General features: G+C 36.3%; 1 protein-coding gene across 3 annotated transcripts in view; it reads right to left on the reverse strand.

Moving 5' to 3' along the window:
* RAB3IP (RAB3A interacting protein) overlaps positions 1-20351 on the reverse strand; it is a 51375-nt gene that overhangs the window by 8426 nt on the left and 22598 nt on the right. For all 3 annotated transcript variants that reach the window (XM_061204370.1, XM_061204372.1, XM_061204371.1), the window contains exons 4-8: positions 12250-12345; positions 6381-6458; positions 5497-5700; positions 1501-1629; positions 140-252 (exon numbers count right to left, since the gene is read on the reverse strand). In XM_061204370.1, the coding sequence (XP_061060353.1) occupies positions 140-252; positions 1501-1629; positions 5497-5700; positions 6381-6458; positions 12250-12345 (620 nt within the window). The remainder of the gene's footprint in view (positions 1-139; positions 253-1500; positions 1630-5496; positions 5701-6380; positions 6459-12249; positions 12346-20351) is intronic.

Here is a 20351-nt window from a genome sequence, read left to right on the forward strand (position 1 = left end):
TGGTCTTTGGGCTGCACAGACTTTAAATAGAAAACTGACAAGAGATTTAACATTTAAAACCAGAAAATATTAAATAACTACAACACATAAAATTTTAAAAACTCAGTATCTTCCCTAAGACATGGTTTTGAAAACATACTTTGGTCCTCCACATTCAACGGCAGATGCTTTCACAAATCGAATAGGTTGTAGTCCCACTGGTTCAATGCTTAGAGTATTGTTTTCCACAGCCTCCAGAACAGCCGAAGCCAACTTCAAAAAAAACAAAGAAGTATTAGACGCTATGCTGGCAGGAAAATATAAAAATTCTATTCTATAATAAACTAGTTTTTAAAAACTATTTTTCCCAAGGTCCACTAGATTTGCCTTAGCTAATGAAAAAGAAAGAAACCACATAATCTCGGTTTGAATTCTTTTATAATTCAAACATTGTTATGAAAGGCAATTCAGTTATAGCTAAATAACTTTTCTTATTATCTAGAAGGAGATTAAAGACATTAATTCCACACCACCCCTTACCCACAATTAACATCCACTGGTAACGTCACATCAAAATGAATATCCTAATGCTTTATTTTGCTAAATTTATGCATTATTTTTTCCTATTGGTCATTCATAACACAGCAATATGTGTTAATTATAGCTATATATTTACTGATCATGTATTTATGTGCACAAGAGTCTACAAAAGAATTAACTGAGTTATCAAATATTAAATGCCCAGATGGAGACGGTAGTAACTGATAAACAATTGATGAAATAGACAAATTTCATTCTGGCAAGATTACTCATACTGAACAGCCTACCTAAAACCAGAGCCACAATGACGAACATATCTACATATCAAAAGCATTTTACTGTTCATCTTAACTTTTCCTTATAAGCAGTGTTACATAATTAAATCCTCTAAAGACTTAACATAAGACTCTTAGGATTAACTTTCTTAAACACTGATTAACAGGATAATTGTAGACAAACTTTCCACATGTAAGAACAAATTAAAATTATGGCCTTACATTTGTATACTGCCTCGTAGTATTTTTTTTTAAGTTTTTCTATCTACTTAATTCACTTCATTTTATCTTAACAATCCTGTGACACAGGCAAGGAAGGCATTATTTCCCCATTTTAAAGATGAAGAAACTAAACAGGACTTCTTTTTAATCACATACAGATAAACCCAACAAACACCTTAGAGTGTACAGAACTTCCCTTGCACTGAACCTTGGACTAAAAATTAAGTCCTACCCCCTTACATATTTAATACTTCACTCCAATGCAACACAATGCAGCGTAAGTGATCCTCTACTCAAATAAGGAAAGAGGTTCAGTAAGTGAATGCCAAGAAATTATTATGATCCTAATATGGAATGGAGAAAATGGTAAAATATGATACTTTATAACTTATTTATGTAAGAGATATTAAAATATGTAACATGACTTAGTAAAAGGTATAGGAACAACTCTAATGCATTTCTGTTAAAATTTTTTTTTCATTACCTCACTTTTTGAGAAGGTTAAACATGGAAAAATATCTTCCTGATAGATTTTGTCTAAGAAAGGACATTTTCTGTCCATTATGGGCTCATCCTTCCAAGATCTGAATTCATTATACAGGGATAAGTCAGCCTGACAAAAGAAAACACAAAATAACTTTTTAAAAGTACAAACATAAAATAACTTTATAAAACTGAAACCTAGTTTAAATATTACTGAAAAAGAAATACTCTTTATTTAAAATAATAATTGAACCATTCTTGATTAGTTATAATACACGGTAGTAATTTTTCTTTTGTTTTTTTAACTGAAGTATAGTTGATTTACAATATTGTGTTAATTTCAGGTATATAGCAAAGTGATTCAGTTATACATGTATTTTTCAGATTCTTTTCTATTATAGGTTATTACAAGATACTGAATATAGCTCCCTGTACTATACAGTAAATTCTTGTTGTTTATTTTATATATAGTAATGTATGTCTGTTAATCCCATACTCCTAGTTTATCCCTCTCCCGTCCTTTCCCCTTTGGTAACCATAAGTTTGTTTTCTACGTCTGTGAGTCTGTTTCTGTTTTGTAAATAAATTCATTTGCATCTTTTTTTAGATTCCACATATAAGTGATATCATATTTGTCTTTCTCTTTCTAACTTACTTCACTTAGTATGATAATCTCTAGGTCCATCCATGTTGCTACAAATGGCAATATTTCATTCTTTTTTATGGCTGAGTAATATTCCATTGCAGCAATTTTTCTTTTTAAAAAACAATCCAAACTCCCAAATGACTAGCTGGCGCTTTTCAATGTATCCACTATGGTGTCCAAGGACACTACTATTATCCACCTCGCCAAAAAAAATAATAGTAATGTTGGAGCTCCCCTTAAGATACAAGTGCACACTGTTCTGAATATAAAAGATGATAAGTCTTTTGTGAAAATAATCAAAAGGTAATTTGGAGCCAAGTTAATTAAATAAAGTGTTTGAGGGGCTTCCCTGGTGGCGCAGTGGTTAAGAATCCACCTGCCAATGCAGGGGACATGGGTTCAAGCCCTGATCCGGGAAGATCCCACATGCCGTGGAGCAACTAAGCCCGTGCGCCACAACTACTGAGCCTGTGCGCCTAGAGCTCCGCAACAAGAGAAGCCACCGCAATGAGAAGCCTGTGCACCACAACGAAGAGTAGCCGCCTCTCGCTGCAACTCTAGGAAGCCCGCGCGCAGCAACCAAGACCCAACACAGACAAAAATAAATAAATAAATTAAATAATTTAAAAAAAAAAGAATTTAAAAATAACATGTTTGAATAAACAGAGATTGACTAAACCGTGAAACCTCGTTTGGGGTCAAAAGTGACACCAATTGTTCTGCTATTACCTTAAGGCATTTCCAAAAGAATTTCCAAAATATTTACTGTATAAGCTGCAAGACTAAAAGCAGTACACACATAGCCTCCTAAATTGACTATCTTAAAATGTAACATTTATTTAGATTGTTTTGGCATTTCAACATCCAGTATCTACCATCTGAATTATCAGTAATAATCCAGGCTGGCACCCACCTTCCTATTCACTCTTCCAGTTGTCCCTTCTCTACCCATCCAATTTAATAAATTTTCCCAAGTATTCTTCTCTACAGATTCCCTCAGCCCAGCTCAACACTACTTGCCAACATACAAAGCTTCAGCCACCAAAACACAGAGCAGTGTCTCTCACTCGCCTGGCACTCTAAGCCAGAAGCACTGGATACACTATAAATGAAGCACTGACTGCAGCTATGGCCTCTAGCACAGCTCAATCAGATGTGCAGGTAGTCTACACAAAAGTAACAAAAGGCTGACTGTACCCCAGCTTTCCTACAGACTTTCCTTTAAGGTGCATAATGGCAATCTCAATGTGAATATTTTTCATCCCAATCCATAAATTCCTTGAATCAAAGCTAAAGGCGAAAGGATAAAAATATTAGCAGATAAGTAATACTTACATTTTCAAATTCACTTTCTTTGTAAAGTCTACCCTTTGATGGATATAAAGCTCAAAGTAGGTAAGTAGTGTTCTAAGGAAAGACTCTAGTTTAAAGGCAGTAATTTATTTATTAAGAGCTGACTCTGTGTCAGGAACTATGGTAAGCACTTCACAAACATTTAATCCTAAAAGCTGAGCAAGATAAATATTATAATCTCCATTTATTGATAAGGAAACTAGGGTTTAGAGAAATAAAATAACTTGACCAAGGTTACAGAGCCAGAAACCAGTAAAAGTTGACATCTGAGTGACTTGATCTCAAAGCCTTGCCTCATTACATGTGTGTGCATGCAGGCGCGTGTGTTTTAAATGCTTTCAGAAGATACGTTATGACCAAATGCCCCCATCACATTTTCTGCAGAAACATGGACATGTTTCATTTTCCTTCCAATTGTTAGATCTTTTTCTAAGACTTACACAAGTCAAATTTATGTGTCTCTTCTGTCTAATAAAACTTTTTGACAAGTTTTTCACATGTATTAGAAAACAGGATATATGTGGAAAGCAAAAAGTTATATGCTGCCTATTCATATTTTAAGGAATTTTGTAAGTTAAAAACAAAACTTTAAAATGTTCCATGAGAAAATATTTAAATTTTCTTAGTGTAGACAACAGGGAAAAAAGGTACATAATTACACACACTGAGAAACCATAGCAAAAATACAAGTTGTACCAAGCAATGAAAAATGCTATCTAGGGCTTCCCTGGTGGCGCAGTGGTTAAGAATCCGCCTGCCAATGCAGGGGACACAGGTTCAATCTCTGGTCCGGGAAGATCCCACATGCTGCGGAGCAACTAAGCCCGTGCGCCACAACTACTGGGCCTGCGCTCTAGAGCCCACGAGCCACAACTACTGAGCCCATGTGCTACAACTACTGAAGCCCGCACGCCTAGAGCCTGTGCTCCACAACAAGAGAAGTCACCGCAGTGAGAAGCCTGAGCACCACAATGAAGAGCAGCCCCTGCTCGCTGCAACTAGAGAAAGCCTGCACGCAGCAACAAAGACCCAACGCAGCCAAAAAAAAAAATGCTATCTAAATTGAAAGAAATCAGAATTAAAGTTATGACTAAAAAAGTTTCTTAAATATTTAATAGAAACCAATGTGAATTTTAGATTTTGTCACATTCCGATTTGACCAAGTACTGAACTTCTCTCTCACTAGCATCTTTTTTATTAATAACTAAAAATGCAATTCAATTAAAATAAGTAACAACCTTGGTTATTCAATTTAATAAACTCCTGGCTTCCATGCAAAAATCTGAACAAGCACACACAGCTTCTTAATGAATAATGATGGACTTGAATTCACAATGTAAAATACAGCTTTTAAGAAAAAAATGGGAGAAGGCTGCTCATTAATTAGTGATCAATCCCCTTGGAAATGTTTTATCATATGTAAGTAAAAACTGTTTTACTCAGAACACCTCAAAATATTTCCAGTTATTATCTCAGTTATCTTTATATGTTATCTTTTAAAATGATAAGGCTACGATTAGTTCTATTTTTTGTTGCTTAATTATCTGAATGAACTCTAGGACTACCTTATGGATATAAAATTCTGCTTCTCCCAGAATTTAAGTAAAAGCAATGTGCCATTCTTCAAGAAAATCACCTAAATATTTTCACACATTCTTATTTTCATATTTTGTTAGAGCACCCTAGCAATAAATTTTGACTAGTCATATCATTAAAGCCACCCGCTCTCCTTTATACAACACATGACAGTTTGCTCCCTAAATGAAATATCGAGATTAAGAAACTTACCAAGTTTCCAGCAGGTACTCCAAGGTCAGCCAGGTAGAGAAGGGAAATGAAGAATCCCTGAAAGCAGCCAGCTCTAGATAAAGCCTCCCCCATTTTAATACTGAATATTTTGTACTAAAAATTTTGCTGGCAAAAATCATAACCAACACCTCAGTGATGAGAATTAATAAGTATCAACAGAGTCAGAGGGGACAGTCCTGGACGAGTTACCTCTTTGCAGTCTTTTACAATTGGCTGTATCACACTGAGGTCCTGATGACTGCCACTCATAGCACTGCTTGTACTTTTATTTCTTGTATGCCCCTTTTTAAAATGTGTCTTTCCACCTGGCAGAGGCTCCTGTGTAGGTGATGTTGGAGAACTGGACAATACAAGTGTCTTCAATGCAGCTACTTCAGCTTGAAGTACATCAATCTTGAAAAGAAATCAACACAGTCACATACACTGAATATGTTTTATGACAGATGCAGCTAAATGTTAGCAATTTGGTTACTTTCAAAGATGAAATATAAGTTTAATCTGTATTTCCTATGGATTAATAAAAGGAAAGTAAAACCAAATGGTTTTTCTGAAGGTTTTTTTTTTTTTAAAACCAAGTTTTTTGATGTTTCCATACAGTCTGGATTCAGCTGCTATTCACATCAGATGAAATTTTTTAAATTATCAAAATGTCTAACATTTCACTTATGTGAATTTTCAAAATCTTCAAAATATATTAAAAAATAGCTTATGATTAGTTGCTGTTCGTTCCTAAAATAGTAAAATCTAATAACATTTCAGTTGGCTATTTTTTAGTGAATTAAGAAAATAAATATTAACTTTAAAATGTGATTATACAATCCTTTTGATAATACATGTGATTCACAAGCCTTTAAATCATTTGCTTCTAATATAAATGGACACCAAACATTCATTATTAATTATATATATGTAGTAGCTATTTTCTTCTTTATAGTTTCCTGTAGTTTTAAAAATCTTCTAAAGTAAGCACTGCTTTTATAATCAGAACAAATCCAATAAATGTTAAGGTATTTTTAAAATAGTAATCACTAATTTCTTTACATTTTATAGTATTAAAAGCAGCAACAACTTACTTTTCCTTGTGCTTCTTTTAGCTGTTTTTCTGCTGTTGCCTGCTTGACATTTGCTTCTCTCACCATCTTATGAGCTTCCTGAAAAAGTTAACATCTCAAATTTTGGAAACAAAGTATTTAGCATTTGTTTTCGAAAATCTTTCAACATGTGTCTATGATTGAGGCAAAGCTACACTAACAAAATTTTGCCTAAAATTAAGTATCCAGCATAAACTGCTGAAATAGCAGTTGTCATCAGCCAGACCAACTATTAGGAATAAGGAATAGGTACCTTCTTTTAGTATCTATTACCACTGAGGCAGCCAAGTTGAGTTTGATCATTCTGATCAGTGCCTGTGTAAGGACTGCAAATGTGATGAAGGAAAACACATGACCCACATGTCAAATCCAACTTCTTTGCAGTCAGGTTTTTATAATTTGGTATACACACACACACACTATTCATTCATATTACTACTCACAGAAAAGACATACAGAAGGGACAAGTAAAAATATTAGCACATCAATAAGGTTGCAGTTTATACGAATAACAGTTGAGAAACCTTAGAGCTTCCAATAAAAATATTCACAAAATGATATTAAATGACAATTTTGTGCAGAGCAATCTAAAAAGGCAAATCAGAGTTAACCCTTTAATAAGATCTTAACTTTTTAGTACCACAAATATGAAACTCTAGGTATTTAATTCCCCTTTATTCATATATCATTTATGCATCAAACACTTATTCATGACACCTCTTCATGAAGTACTGTTCCAGGTGCTGATAATACACTGGGAAAAGAGACAAGGTCCCTGCTCTTAAGGAGCTTACATTCTGATTACATTCTAATAATCAAATAAAATATCTGAGTACAAATTCTGGATTTTATTCTAAATCCACTATGAAGCCTTATGGTTTTTTAAGGAAGAGTGTGACATGATCTTACCTGTACTTTAAAAAGCTTACTCTCCTGTATGGAATAATCCCTACAAAGAATAAGAATAGACTGGAACAGTATACAGGGTGCTCAAGATAATCCCCCAGGATGTAAGAACATGTATTTTAGAACTTCAGTTTACAGTTCATGAGAATGAAGGAAGTGAGGGAAGGAGGAAGGAAGGAAGGAAATCAGCTTCAAAGACATTTAATCATTTGACAACAGAACCCTCACTAGGTCTGTTGACTGTTCAGGGGAGAGTAGAAGTTCTCCACACCAGAATTCCACGGTGGCACTCCCATTTGTCCATTTGCTCTTAGAGTACTGTAATGAACTGCAGCTTGTACGTGCCCAAGAATGTGAGTTTACAGATTATATTATTTTAAATAAGAGAAGCTTTACTATCAATGCTTTATAATGAGATTAACTGTGAGAATATGCCATGCACAATTATGCTGGTTATCTTGTGTCAAAGTCTGTAAGAGCAATCAAATTTAATAATGAGGTAAGCATTTTTCTTTTAAAAACAACAAATGTTTCAGCTGTGCTAGATTTTTCTGTGATGTCGCTGTCAATAAAATACTACTTGACAGGTAGTTTCAAAATAATAAACGTATCTATCTGACCCACCAAGATAAGTGACATTTAAACTATGAATGCAGAAGTAACTCGTGCTAAGGAGAGAATATTTGTTTAAATGTTTGGAAATGGACTCCGGTTTCATAAATAGCGGACTATGCAACTTGAAACAAACTTCCTACAGAGAACAATTTCTAAAAGCGGGACATTTGTTTGAAGACATTAGAGAGCTAACAAAATAGTGAAGAAATCAGGGGACCAAGATCCAGGAGAACAGGTAAACCCAGGAAAGTGAGCTGGGATTTGGGGTGACTTGTCCCCTAGAGATATAAGGGATACATTGAAAAGGTATAACATACATGTTATTGGAGTCCAAAAAGGAAAGAGAAAAGAGCTAGAATGAGGCAGGAGCAGTATCTAAAATGATAATTCATAGGTTTTAGCAAATTGACAAAAGACATCAAAGGATATATTCAAAAAAGTTTGAAAACTTTTCTATCACTCTGTCATTCTGATACTGAAAAATGATATAAGTATCATCTATATGAGAAGTCAGCAAACTTTCTGGAAAGGCCAGATAGTAAGTAGTTTGAGCTTTGTTAAGCCATATGGTCTCTATTGTAACTACTCAACTCTGCTGCTGCAGTGTGAAAGCAGCCATAGACAGTAAAACAATGAGTGTGGCCATTCTAATAAAAATTCATGGGCACTGAAATATGAGCTTCATATAGTTTTCATATGTCACAAAATATTCCTCTTTTGATTTTTTTTCCCCACCTCTTACCATTTGGAAATGTAAAAACCAATCTTGTCTCATTAGGCTGTACAAAAGTATATATAGGCCAGTTTTGCCCTGCAGGCTGTAGGTTGCAGACCTCTGATCTATACAAATATTCATGTCTGTATACTTACAAACTTTGAAAACAGAATTTTTTTCCTATCTGGTTAGCAGTGATTCAAATGAAGGGGATTTTCTTCTCTTTTTTAAAAAAAAGTGTTTATTCAGCATCTTCTGATTAATTTGCAAAAACAATTTGTTGGTATTAGAGAAGACAGAAATTCACTAGAGAATGTTCTGGAAAAGCCTTCACATAACTGGCAATGGGACTGAAAATTCAGTATAATGACTTATTACAGGAAAAGAAGTACTTGTTCCTTTTGGATCAGTATATCTGTGAGTCAGCAGCAGCATTACATCTAAATTTTAAAAATGGAATTTAGACCAGACCTTCATCTGGATCATAAATTTAAAACAAGATTTCAAAAACAAGGTAACATGTTCAATCATGCTGCTCTCACTAAATAAATATACACATACACAGTATGTTTTAGTGAGAATAAAATACTTTTGTACTATTATAAAAAATTTAAGCATTTTTATTACCTCACTCTTTTTAAAACTTTTGTGTTTTATACTGTATGTAACACATTATATGTGTGTTAGTGTATGTGCATAATTTGTAAGTAAGTACATATGCTCTTAGAACAGTGTCTAGTACATAGGAAACTCTCAATAAATAGTAGGTATCTTTATCATAATGAAGGTCCATGCTCAAATTTGTCTCTGTGGCTTGAGACAAATGGAAGTTCCATTTATGACTTTCATAGCACTTAAAGCAAGATCAAGGTCATAATTTGAGTCCCAACTTTGCTCCTTACTCTAATTATGCCTCATTTTCTTCACAGACAAAATAACAATTTATACTATATGTGCCATATAGCATTGTTGAGAGAAAACTAAGCATATCATAGACATGTATTAAAACTGGCTGAAAAAATATAAAAACATCTTAAGACTACATATCTTTTTTTTCCATGTTAAATTGTAGACTACTTTGTAAAGCATTCTTTCAACCGACTTCATTTTATATTTTACATTATCTCAAAATCTAAAATACTAGAAGAAAAAAATATATATATACATATATACACACACATATATATAACTTTAGAGTCTTGTATTTGATACATTTAAGACTCAAGTTTGCTAAATACAAAGTATAATTATATTCAAGATTATTCATCATTCATAATAAATTCCTAATCTGAGTTTACAAGTTTACCAAAATTGTACAAATTGAGTTTATTCAGAAAAATCTTTAATTCTTAAAAAAACTACAGACACATATGCATAAAATGTAGGCAAAAAACATCTTTTCATAAGACAATGGTAAACTGAAATCATGAAGGCACAACTGAGACCACAGAAAAACTTTTTGCCCTTTTTTTCTAAATTCATATTGGTTTGAATACAACTTTCTTCATTACTGAAATCATCTTTAATCAGTGTAGTTTCTTTCCCAGAAAGTATACACAGTTAAGGCTATTAGCCATTGTTAGGTTGGGGATAAGTTAGGGATCCCAAAACTATGTTTTTTAGATAACTTTTTCATTCACTGCAGGAACTGCATTTCTGGTACTTCACATCCTACTATAGAGAGGGAAAAGTTTGTTTGTTCTCCCCCTACTTCATCTAACAAAATGCACATGTAAGTGCAGATGGATGGAAATAAGCACGGCTAAAATTAAGGGCAGGCAGATAGGAAATCAAAATTAACATAAGTAGCATAATATATTTGTTTGCTTATCTACTATCCATATATTATAAAAATTTCTTCTAACCAGACATTACTAGAAGAAAAGTCTTATGTTTCTGAGTCCTTCTACATATAAAAATGTAACGTTACACAGCTCCTGTTCCAGATCTTTAACTTCCCACTACCTCTATGCTTAAATTTATCTTCCTCTCATTTCTGATAACTAGCTAACTAAACAAGAAAATAAGTTAGTTTTTAAACGTCCATGAAAGCAAATGACCCCAAAAAAGACAGGGGAGAGGGGAAAGGGTTGTGGAGCAGAGGGGGCATGGAAAGCCCACATGTCTGAAAATATCTTCCGCAATATTACTTGTAATGATAGAAACTGTGGAATGTACACTTGATAGATTATGATTATCATTACACTCACTATGTAGTAACATGAAAAGATGTTATTTAAAGTACAAAATATATTAGGATTACAACTAGGTAAGCAAATACATATAGCTAAAACTAAAAAAGATTCTGCATATACAAAAATAACAAAAGGTAAAGAAATTTTTCCTCCAAAATCTTTTTTTACATTAAAATTTTTAAGAACAAATTTTTAGGGAAAAAAAGAAAATACTGGTAAAGTGATAATGACACTAGTCATTCTAGTAACACATCAATGTTTTTAGTAAGGAACTTGTGAAGGCTAAAGGTCTTATAACCTAAAGGTAGTGGTTCTTAACCAAGGAAATAATACCCTCTCCCCATCCTCCACAAGGATATTTAAAAGTTGTCAAAATGATGAGGGAGTATTACTAGAATCTGGGTCAAGTGTGATGGTTAACTTTGTGTGTCCAACTTGACTGGGCCACAGGTGTCCACATATTTTAGTCAAACATTCTGGATGTTTCTGTGAAGATGCTTCTGGATGAGACTAACATCTGAATTGGTAAACTGAGTAAAGCAGACTGCCCTCCATAATGTGGGTGAGGCTCATCCAATCAGCTGAAGGCCTGTTAGAACAAAAAGGCTCATCCCCAAAGAGTAAGAGAATTCTTCCTGCCTTCAGACTCAAATTGAAACATTAGCTCTTCCTTGGTCTCAAGTCTGTCAGCCTTTGGACTAGAAACTAGAACTACACAATTAGCTCTCCTGGTTCTCTGGCCTTTGGACTCAAGACTGGAACTACACCATCATCTCTCCTGGGTCTCCAGCCTACCAACTCATCCTCCAGATTTTGGGACTTGCCAACCTCCGTAACTGCATGAGTCAGTTCCTTACATAAGTCTCTTTCTACATACATGTAAATGTATATATGTATATACACACATCCTATTGGTTCTGTTTCTTGGAAAACCCTAATCCACCAAGGATTCTAAATGTCCAACAATGTCAATGGCCCCCCTACTGAGAAACACTGCTTGAACTGGGTAGGAATTTTGATCCTGTGGCAGGCTGGAAATAAAGATGTGCGCCTTCTAACCTTCTTCAAATCATCCCCTATCAGAAGACTACCTCAAGGGTTTGCCATCTTTGTTACGGAATCATATAAAGATACTCTAAAGCAGCCCCTAAATAGTTGGTAAAATCAAAATTAAAATTTACCTCCTTTCTTTCCACATACACATTTTTAAACCACCTGATTCTGGTAACCCATAGTGTTTTTTTCTTTTCATATCATTTTAAGTTGTAGACTTTACATTTCTTAAAGATTTTATCTTTTTAGAGGACTTATAAATATGCATGAAGCTAAGCATATCTTTTTCAAGATTCCCTCAAAAAACAATTCTATCAATATATAAAAACCATGACGTTGCTCTTGGCCAAGATGTAAACAGACCAACCTCAAATAGACTAGCTGTGAGTTCCTCCAATTCCTGTCCAAGTTGATCTCGTACTTTAGAAAGCCTCTCACACTCTTCATCTTTTAACTTCAGTTCCTATGAGAAATTGATCATTTTATTTTTTATTTCCAAAGTTCGAAGTTAGATTCAGCAGACTACACAATTTTTACTAATAAAATGACAAAATATTAATACTGCCCCCTCCTACAACATTCGCACTGAAAGTGTTTATTTAGCACTTGCTATGTGGAAACAATCAGGCAAATCTAAAATTATAAATAATTCTAACTCACATATTAAATTTTCATGTTTTTTCATAAAATATCCAAAGATTAAGTATAATTATTCATTACATGTGAAAATAAACAATTAAATAACTTCATTCTTTTTTCCTTTACTTTTCTCTGAACATATTTATTTCTATCAACCAAGGAATTTCTTCAATTATGCTGATTCATTTCAATAAATGTTCAGTGAAGTTTTTTCATGTTTACTTTAAAAATTGTTTACCTATAATTTCATGTACCATACTGCAATTAGTCTAAAATTTCCATTAGGAGACTATACCCATTTAACACTGCAACCAGAGGCAAATAATGTATATTACATTTAAAATTAAGAAGGATATTAATGACAAAAATCCTACATTTATACGTAACTCAATAGGTCATAAATAGATGCTAAAAATTCCTTTATTAAGATGTTAAATATGCAATTTTATGTTACCCTAAATTTATCTTTCAAACTTAGAGATTAAAAAAAAAATCCAAACTCCCTATGTATCAGCCACAAATAGAGTCGTGCTGTAATTGTGGTGGCAGCGTAGTTTTTGAATTCCCCGACAATTCCTGACAACCAAATATTTCAACTGGGATATCAGAAGAACCAAATGACTACATCTTCAACAAAACTAGGTAAAAGAAAATCCCCACATATCTTAGACCATGAGAAAATGTGGCTACACTGCCCAGACCACAGGATCAGTCACTGTGTGGAAGGGAGCAGCTGTGTGGAAGGGACTACAGAGATACTCTATGAAGCCTCAGAACCCAAAAATCATTACAAATGCCCCAAAAGCAGAGGACTATACCCTTGGTAAAAACGGGAAGAAAAAAATGTGAGAACAAATGGAGAAAAAGGGAAAGGTTTTCACAGGCTCCAAGTTGCAGATGAGTGCAAAAATCATACGCAGTACAGAGGCAGCAAACAGTACTGTGAAGCTCTAAACACTCAGGAATCTCAAAGCATTCAGCAAAGAGACCTTTCCAGAAGGACAGAGCCCCACCATAAGGGGAGAACTCTTGGAATATAAAACCAAATTGCAGGACAGGAATAATGGAGACAGCGAGAGAGAAGGTTCAGATATTAAAGGAGGAAGGAGTGGCAAGGTTCCAAAGGAAACAGATCACTGGAAGTATTATTAGAAAAAAAAATATCTTAGGATGTAATGCTAAGCACAGAGACACTAGGCTGATGGAGAAAACCTTCTTTCACTTTCATGGGTTTTCTTGTTATTAGTTAGTGCCCTTTCTTTTCAGCTTAAAGAAGTCCTTTTACATTTCTTGTAAGGCTGGTATAATGGTGAACTCCTTTAGCTTTTACTTGTCTGCAAACCTCTTGATCTCTCCTTCAATTGTGAATGATAATCTTGCTGGGTAGAGTATTCTTGGCTGAAAGTTTTCCTTTCAGCACTTTGAATGTATCATGCCAGCCCCTTCTGGCCTGCAAAGTTTCTGCTGAAAAATCTGCTGATAGTCTTTTGGGAGTTCCCTTGTATGTAACAAGCTGGTTTTCACTTGCTGATTCTGATATTCTCTTTATCTTTAACTTCTGACATTTTGATTATAACATGTCTTGGTGTCTCTTTGAGTTCTTTTTTGGAACTCTCTGTGTTTCCTGGACCTGGATACCTGTTTCCTCCCCCAGGTTGAGGAAGTTTTCAGCCATTATTTCTTCAAAAAATTCTCTGCCCCCTCCTGTCTCCCTTCTCCTCTGGGACCCCTATAAAGTGAATGTTGTTCCACTTGATAGTGTCCCATAGGCCCCTTAAGCTACCTTCGTTTTTTTTCATTCTTTTTTCTTTTTGCTGCTCTATTTGGCTGAGTTCTACTGCCCTGTCTTCCAGATCACTGACTCTTCTTCTTCATCACCTATCCTCTTGTTGAACCCCTCTAGTGTATTTTTCAGTTCTATTATTAGATTCTTTGGCTCTGTGACCTACGTTTGGTACTTTCTTATATTTTCTATCTCTCTGTTGAAGTTCCCACTATGTTCATCCATTCTTCTCCCAGGTTTGATGAGACCATTATTTTGAACTCTTTATCAGGTAAATTACTTTTGTTTCATTAAGGTTATTTTCTGTGGTTTTACCTTGTTCTTTCATTTGGAATATATTTCTCTGTTTCCTAATTTTGACTCTCTGTGTTTGTTTCCATGTATTATGCAAAATAGCTCCCTTTCCCAGTCTTGGAGGAGTGGCCTCATTTAAAAAATGAACTTTACTGTTCAAGTCCTAGCTCTTGGTTGCCTCTTGAACCTTTGTGACTATCTAGGCAGCCTGATTTATTCTTGACAGGTCCCAGTTGTGAGGGTTTGCCAAGACCTGTCAGTGTTCCAAAGGGCGGGACCTTAATCAGCATCTAGTTTCAAGCTGATGAGAAGCCAGACCCTTAGGCAGCAGCTTTTAAAGTATGAAAATATATAGTCCCACAGGACCACAATTGAAAACCTCGCCAGCCTCCAGACCAGGTGATTTTGAGGTGTCCCCTTGGCAACAGTTGCAAAAATCAGGGCTCCAGACAAGTGCTCAAGCTCCTTTCTGGGAGGTACCTGCGAGCTGTAGCAAGGCCAAGGGAGACAGCAAAGATGGCATCCCCTGGCCTACATTCCCTGAGAACATGCCATGCCCTTCAGAACAGGCTGAAGCTCCAGGATAAGTAAATAGGATTTTTCACAGGAAGACTGGGAGTGTGTTTCAGTCAGCTATCTATGCCATACCCTGGGGATGGTAGTCTGCCAAGAACTGTCTCTCCAACTGTTTCAGTCCCGTGGGGCCCCAAAAACACGAGCTCCCCTCTGGCCTCTAGAGCCAGGCATTCAAGGCTCTGTGTGGACTGTGTGCACCCACTGGCTTTAGCAGGGCTGCAGGAGAGCAAGGGGGTGGCGTGTGCCCACTGGCTTTCCTGAGGCTGTGGGAGAGCACAGGGATGGAGAACACTAGCAAGGTAGAGGGAGAGCGCAAAAATGGCACCTGCCAGTGCTTGCGAAATACAGAATGCAAAAACAGAGCCTGCCAGCACTTCCATCCCCAGAGAGAGTCCCAGTAAGACCCTCCCGCTCTGGAGGATGCTTTAAGATTAGCAGATGAATCTCCTCACTTATGGTCTAGGCACTTTTCAAACTGCTGCTTTTGTGCTGGGTCCCAGGGTAAGAGAGTCTGCGTGTGAGCCTTTAAGAGTGAAATCTCAGTTCCCTACAGCCTTTTGGGTCTCCTGGACGTAAGCCCCATTGGTTTTCAAAGCCAAACCTTTTGGGGGCTCATCTCTCGAGTGCAGGTCCCAAGGATTAACGTGCCTGATGTGGGGCACAAACCCCTTGCTTCGCAGGGAGATGCTCTGTGTTTGTGAGATCCCTCCTGATTGTGGGTCAGCCGCGCCAGGGATGGGATTCCTGGTGAGACTGCATGTCTGCGTCTCCTACCTGTCTCTATGTGGCCTTTTTATCCTTTGTGTGGAGAAGCTGTTCAACTAGTTCTTTTTCAGAGGGAATTATTCCATATGTGGCTGTAGATTTGGTGTGTCCATGGGAAGAGGTGGGTTCAGGATCTTCCAACACCATCATCTTGAACCACCTTCTCAAGAAAACCTTGAACAAGGCTTACCTCTGAGAGACAGAAGTGGCTACACAGATACACCAACAACAACAGAAGGGAAAGCCCTGGAACATGAGACTGAGAGAGCTATCCTGGTTTATCCTACTCCTTCACAGGAACCTCTTCCTAATAATCCTGGGAAATTCAATTCATTTAAACATGAAAAACAAACAAACAGAAGATATGTGAAGTTACCATAATAAAAAAGTTAAACATAAGGCCAACTATTGATACAAGGGAAAGAAAATCAGATAGGTATCAAATTTCAACAGCATTTTATGCTAGAAAACAATGGAATCACATTTTTAAGATACTCAGGGGAAAAAAATGTGAGTTGAGGATTTTATATCCAGCCAAAGTATCCTTCAAATGTCAGACCAGAGACAGAAAATTATAAAACTGTAAAACTTTAGAAAATATATCCCCCATGAGCCTGCCTGAGTTATCAAGTAGCAAATGAGTTTCATGTAATCAAGAAAAAAACTGGAGAAGCTTTAACATTAAGAACGGGGGTGAGAAGCAAATGGATTTAACTGTAGAACTACAACTAAAAGACAGGAATACACAAGAATGAAAAGACAAGCCACAGACTGGGAGAAAATATTTGCAGAAGACATCTGATAAAGGACTGTTAACCAAAATATACAAAGAATTCTTGAAACTCAACAGTAAGAAAACAATCTGATTAAAAAATGTGCAAAAGATCTGAACAGACACCTCACCAAAGATATACAAATGGCAAATAAGCATATGAAAAGACGTTCCATATTACATGTCATCAGGGAAATGCAAACTACAACAACGAGATACCACCATACTCCTATTAGAATGGTCAAAACCCAAACACTGAGAACAGTATATACTGACAAGGATGGAGAGCAACACGAATTCTCATGCATTGCTGGTAGGAATACAAAATGGTACAGCCACTTTGGAAGACAGCTTGCAATTTTTTACAAAACCAAACATACTCTTACCACACGATCCAGCAATCATACACCCTGGTATTTACCCAAAGGATATGAAAACTTGTATCTACACAAAAGCCTGCACATAGATGTTTACACATTCATAACTGCCAAAACTTGGAAGCAACTAAATATCCTTCAGTAAGTAAATGAGTAATTAAACTTTTGACATCCAAATAACGAACCATTACACAGCATTAAGTGGAAATGAGCTATCATGCCATGAAAAGACATGGAGGAAAATAAATGCATGACTAAATAAAAGAATTCAATCTGAAAAGGCTACGTACTGTATGACTCCAACTACATGACATTCTGAAAAAGGGAAAACTATGGAGATGGTAAAAAGATCAGTGGGTGGCCAGGGACTGAGGGGCAGGGCGGGATGAATAGGTAGAGCACAGAGGATTTTCAGGACAGTGAAACTGTTCCATATGATACTATAATGATAGATACACATTATTATATTTTTGTCAAAATTCACAGAATGTACAACACCAAGAGTGAACCCTAATGTAAACACTAAAGTAAATGGGGGATAATAACATGTCAATATAGGTTCACCAACAGTAACAACTGTACCATTCTGGGGTGAGATGTTGACAGTGGGAGTGGCTATGCATATGTGGGGAAAGGGGATATATAGCAACTCTACTTTCCTCTCAATTTCTGCTATGAGCTTAAAATTGCTCTAAAAAAAAGTCTGAAAAAAAAAAAGTCTGTTTTTTTAAATGGGGATAAAGTTGAGAAAACAGTTACATAAATGTTATGTTTTAGAAACGTAAAAATAACACACACAAAAAAACAACAACAAAAAACCCCCAACAAAATAGGAGGAAGGTGAAAGTAAATTCACTAACTTCTTAAATATAAACTGGGAATAAAGGGATATAACTTGAGGCTCACAAATCAATTAGTATAAACCTAAACATATTTAACACCATAGAGATTAACATTAAGATAATACCTGTAACTAAAATTAAATGATAGAGGAGAAGAAAAGAAATAGTTACTAGATAATTTTATGGTATTGCTTATAGTAGGGAACAAAGTCAGTACCTAAAGAAAGGCTAAGAGAAACTCTTTGATTAAAGGTAACAACTAGAATGGAAATCAAACCTTCCAAAATACCAAATAGGAAAAAAAGGAAGACTGCACAAAGAAAACAGAGCACAGAGTGAAAAGAACTGTATTCCTAGAGTAGACATTTGAAAGCTATGTGACAGAAACAAGCCCCAATGCACAATACTTATCAATAAATACAAATGTGTGCAACTCACTTATTAAAAGAAAATGATTTTCAGATTGGCTAAAAAAGCAAAATCCATCTCTATTCTCTATACAAGAGACACACCTAAAACTAAGTGATTCAGACAGATTAAAAATAAAAGGATGGGGAGAGGAACCAAGATGGCGGAGTAGAAGGACGTGCTCTCACTCCCTCTTGCAAGAACACCAGAATCACAACTAGCTGCTGGACAATCATCGACAGGAAGACACTGGAACTCACCAAAAAAGATACCCCACATCCAAAGACAACGGAGAAACCACAATGAGACGGTAGAGGGGCACAATCAGAGTAAAATCAAATCCCATAACTGCTGGGTGGGTGACTCACAGACTGGCGAACACTTATACCACAGAAGTCCACCCACTGGAGTGAAGGTTCTCAGCCCCACGTCAGGCTTCCCAACCTGGGGGTCCGGCAACAGGAGGAGGAATTCATAGAGAATCAGACTTTGAAGCCTAGTGGGAATTGACTGCAGGACTTCGACAGGACTGGGGGAAACAGAGACCTCACTCTTGGAGGGCGCCCACAAAATAGTGTGCGCATCAGGACCCAAGGGAAGGAGCAGTTACCCTGGGGGAGACTGAACCAGACCTACCTGCTAGTGTTGGAAGGTCTCCTGCAGAGGCGGGGGGTGGCTCTGTTTCACCGTGGGGACAAGGACACTGGCAGCAGAAGTTCTGGGAAGTACTCCTTGGCGTGAGCCCTCCCAGAGTCTGTTATTAGCCCCACCAAAGAGCCCAGGTAGGCTCCAGTGTTGGGTTGCCTCAGGCAAAACAACCAACAGGGAGGGAACCCAGCCCCACCCATCAACAGTCAAGTGGATTAAAGTTTTACTGATCTCTGCCCACCAGAGCAACAGCCAGCTCTATCCACCACCAGTCCCTCCCATCAGGAAACTTGCACAAGCCTCTTAGTGGGATTTATCCCAGGGATTCTTCAATATAAGTAAATCAATCAACGTGATAAACCATATTAACACGTTGAAGAATAAAAACCATATGATCATCTCAATAGATGCAGAAAAAGCTTTTGACAAAATTCAACACCCATTTATGATAAAAAACTCTCCAGAAAGTGGGCATAGAGGGAACCTACCTCAACAAAATAAAGGCCATATACGACAAACCCACAGCAAACATCATTCTCAATGGTGAAAAACTGAAAGCATTTCCTCTAAGATCAGGAACGAGACAAGGATGTCCACTCTCACCACTATTATTCAACATAGTTTTGGAAGTCCTAGCCATGGCAATCAGGGAAGAAAAACAAATAAAAGGAATCCAAATTGGAAAAGAAGAAGTAAAACTTTAACTGTTTGCAGATGACATGATACTATACATAGAGAATCCTAAAACTGCCAACAGAAAACTACTAGAGCTAATCAATGAATTTGGTAAAGTTGCAGGATACAAAATTAATGCACAGAAATCTCTTGCATTCCTATACACTAATGATGAAAAATCTGAAAGAGAAATTATGGAAACACTCCCATTTACCATTGCAACAAAAAGAATAAAATACCTAGGAATAAACCTACCTAGGGAGACAAAAGACCTGTATGCAGAAAACTATAAGACACTGATGAAAGAAATTAAAGATGATACCAACAGATGGAGAGATATACCATGTTCTGGGATTGGAAGAATCAATATTGTGAAAATGACTATACTACCCAAAGCAATCTACAGATTCAATGCAATCCCTATCAAATTACCAATGGCATTTTTTACGGAACTAGAACAAATCATCTTAAAATTTGTATGGAGACACAAAAGACCCCGAATAGCCAAAGCAGTCTTGAGGGAAAAAAACGGAGCTGGAGGAATCAGACTCCCTGACTTCAGACTATACTACAAAGCTACAGTAATCAAGACAATATGGTACTGGCACAAAAACAGAAACACATATCAATGGAACAAGATAGAAAGCCCAGAGATAAAGCCACGCACCTATGGTCAACTAATCTATGACA

This window comes from Eubalaena glacialis, chromosome 11 (assembly GCF_028564815.1).
Source record: "Eubalaena glacialis isolate mEubGla1 chromosome 11, mEubGla1.1.hap2.+ XY, whole genome shotgun sequence".
Lineage (NCBI taxonomy): Eukaryota > Metazoa > Chordata > Mammalia > Artiodactyla > Balaenidae > Eubalaena > Eubalaena glacialis.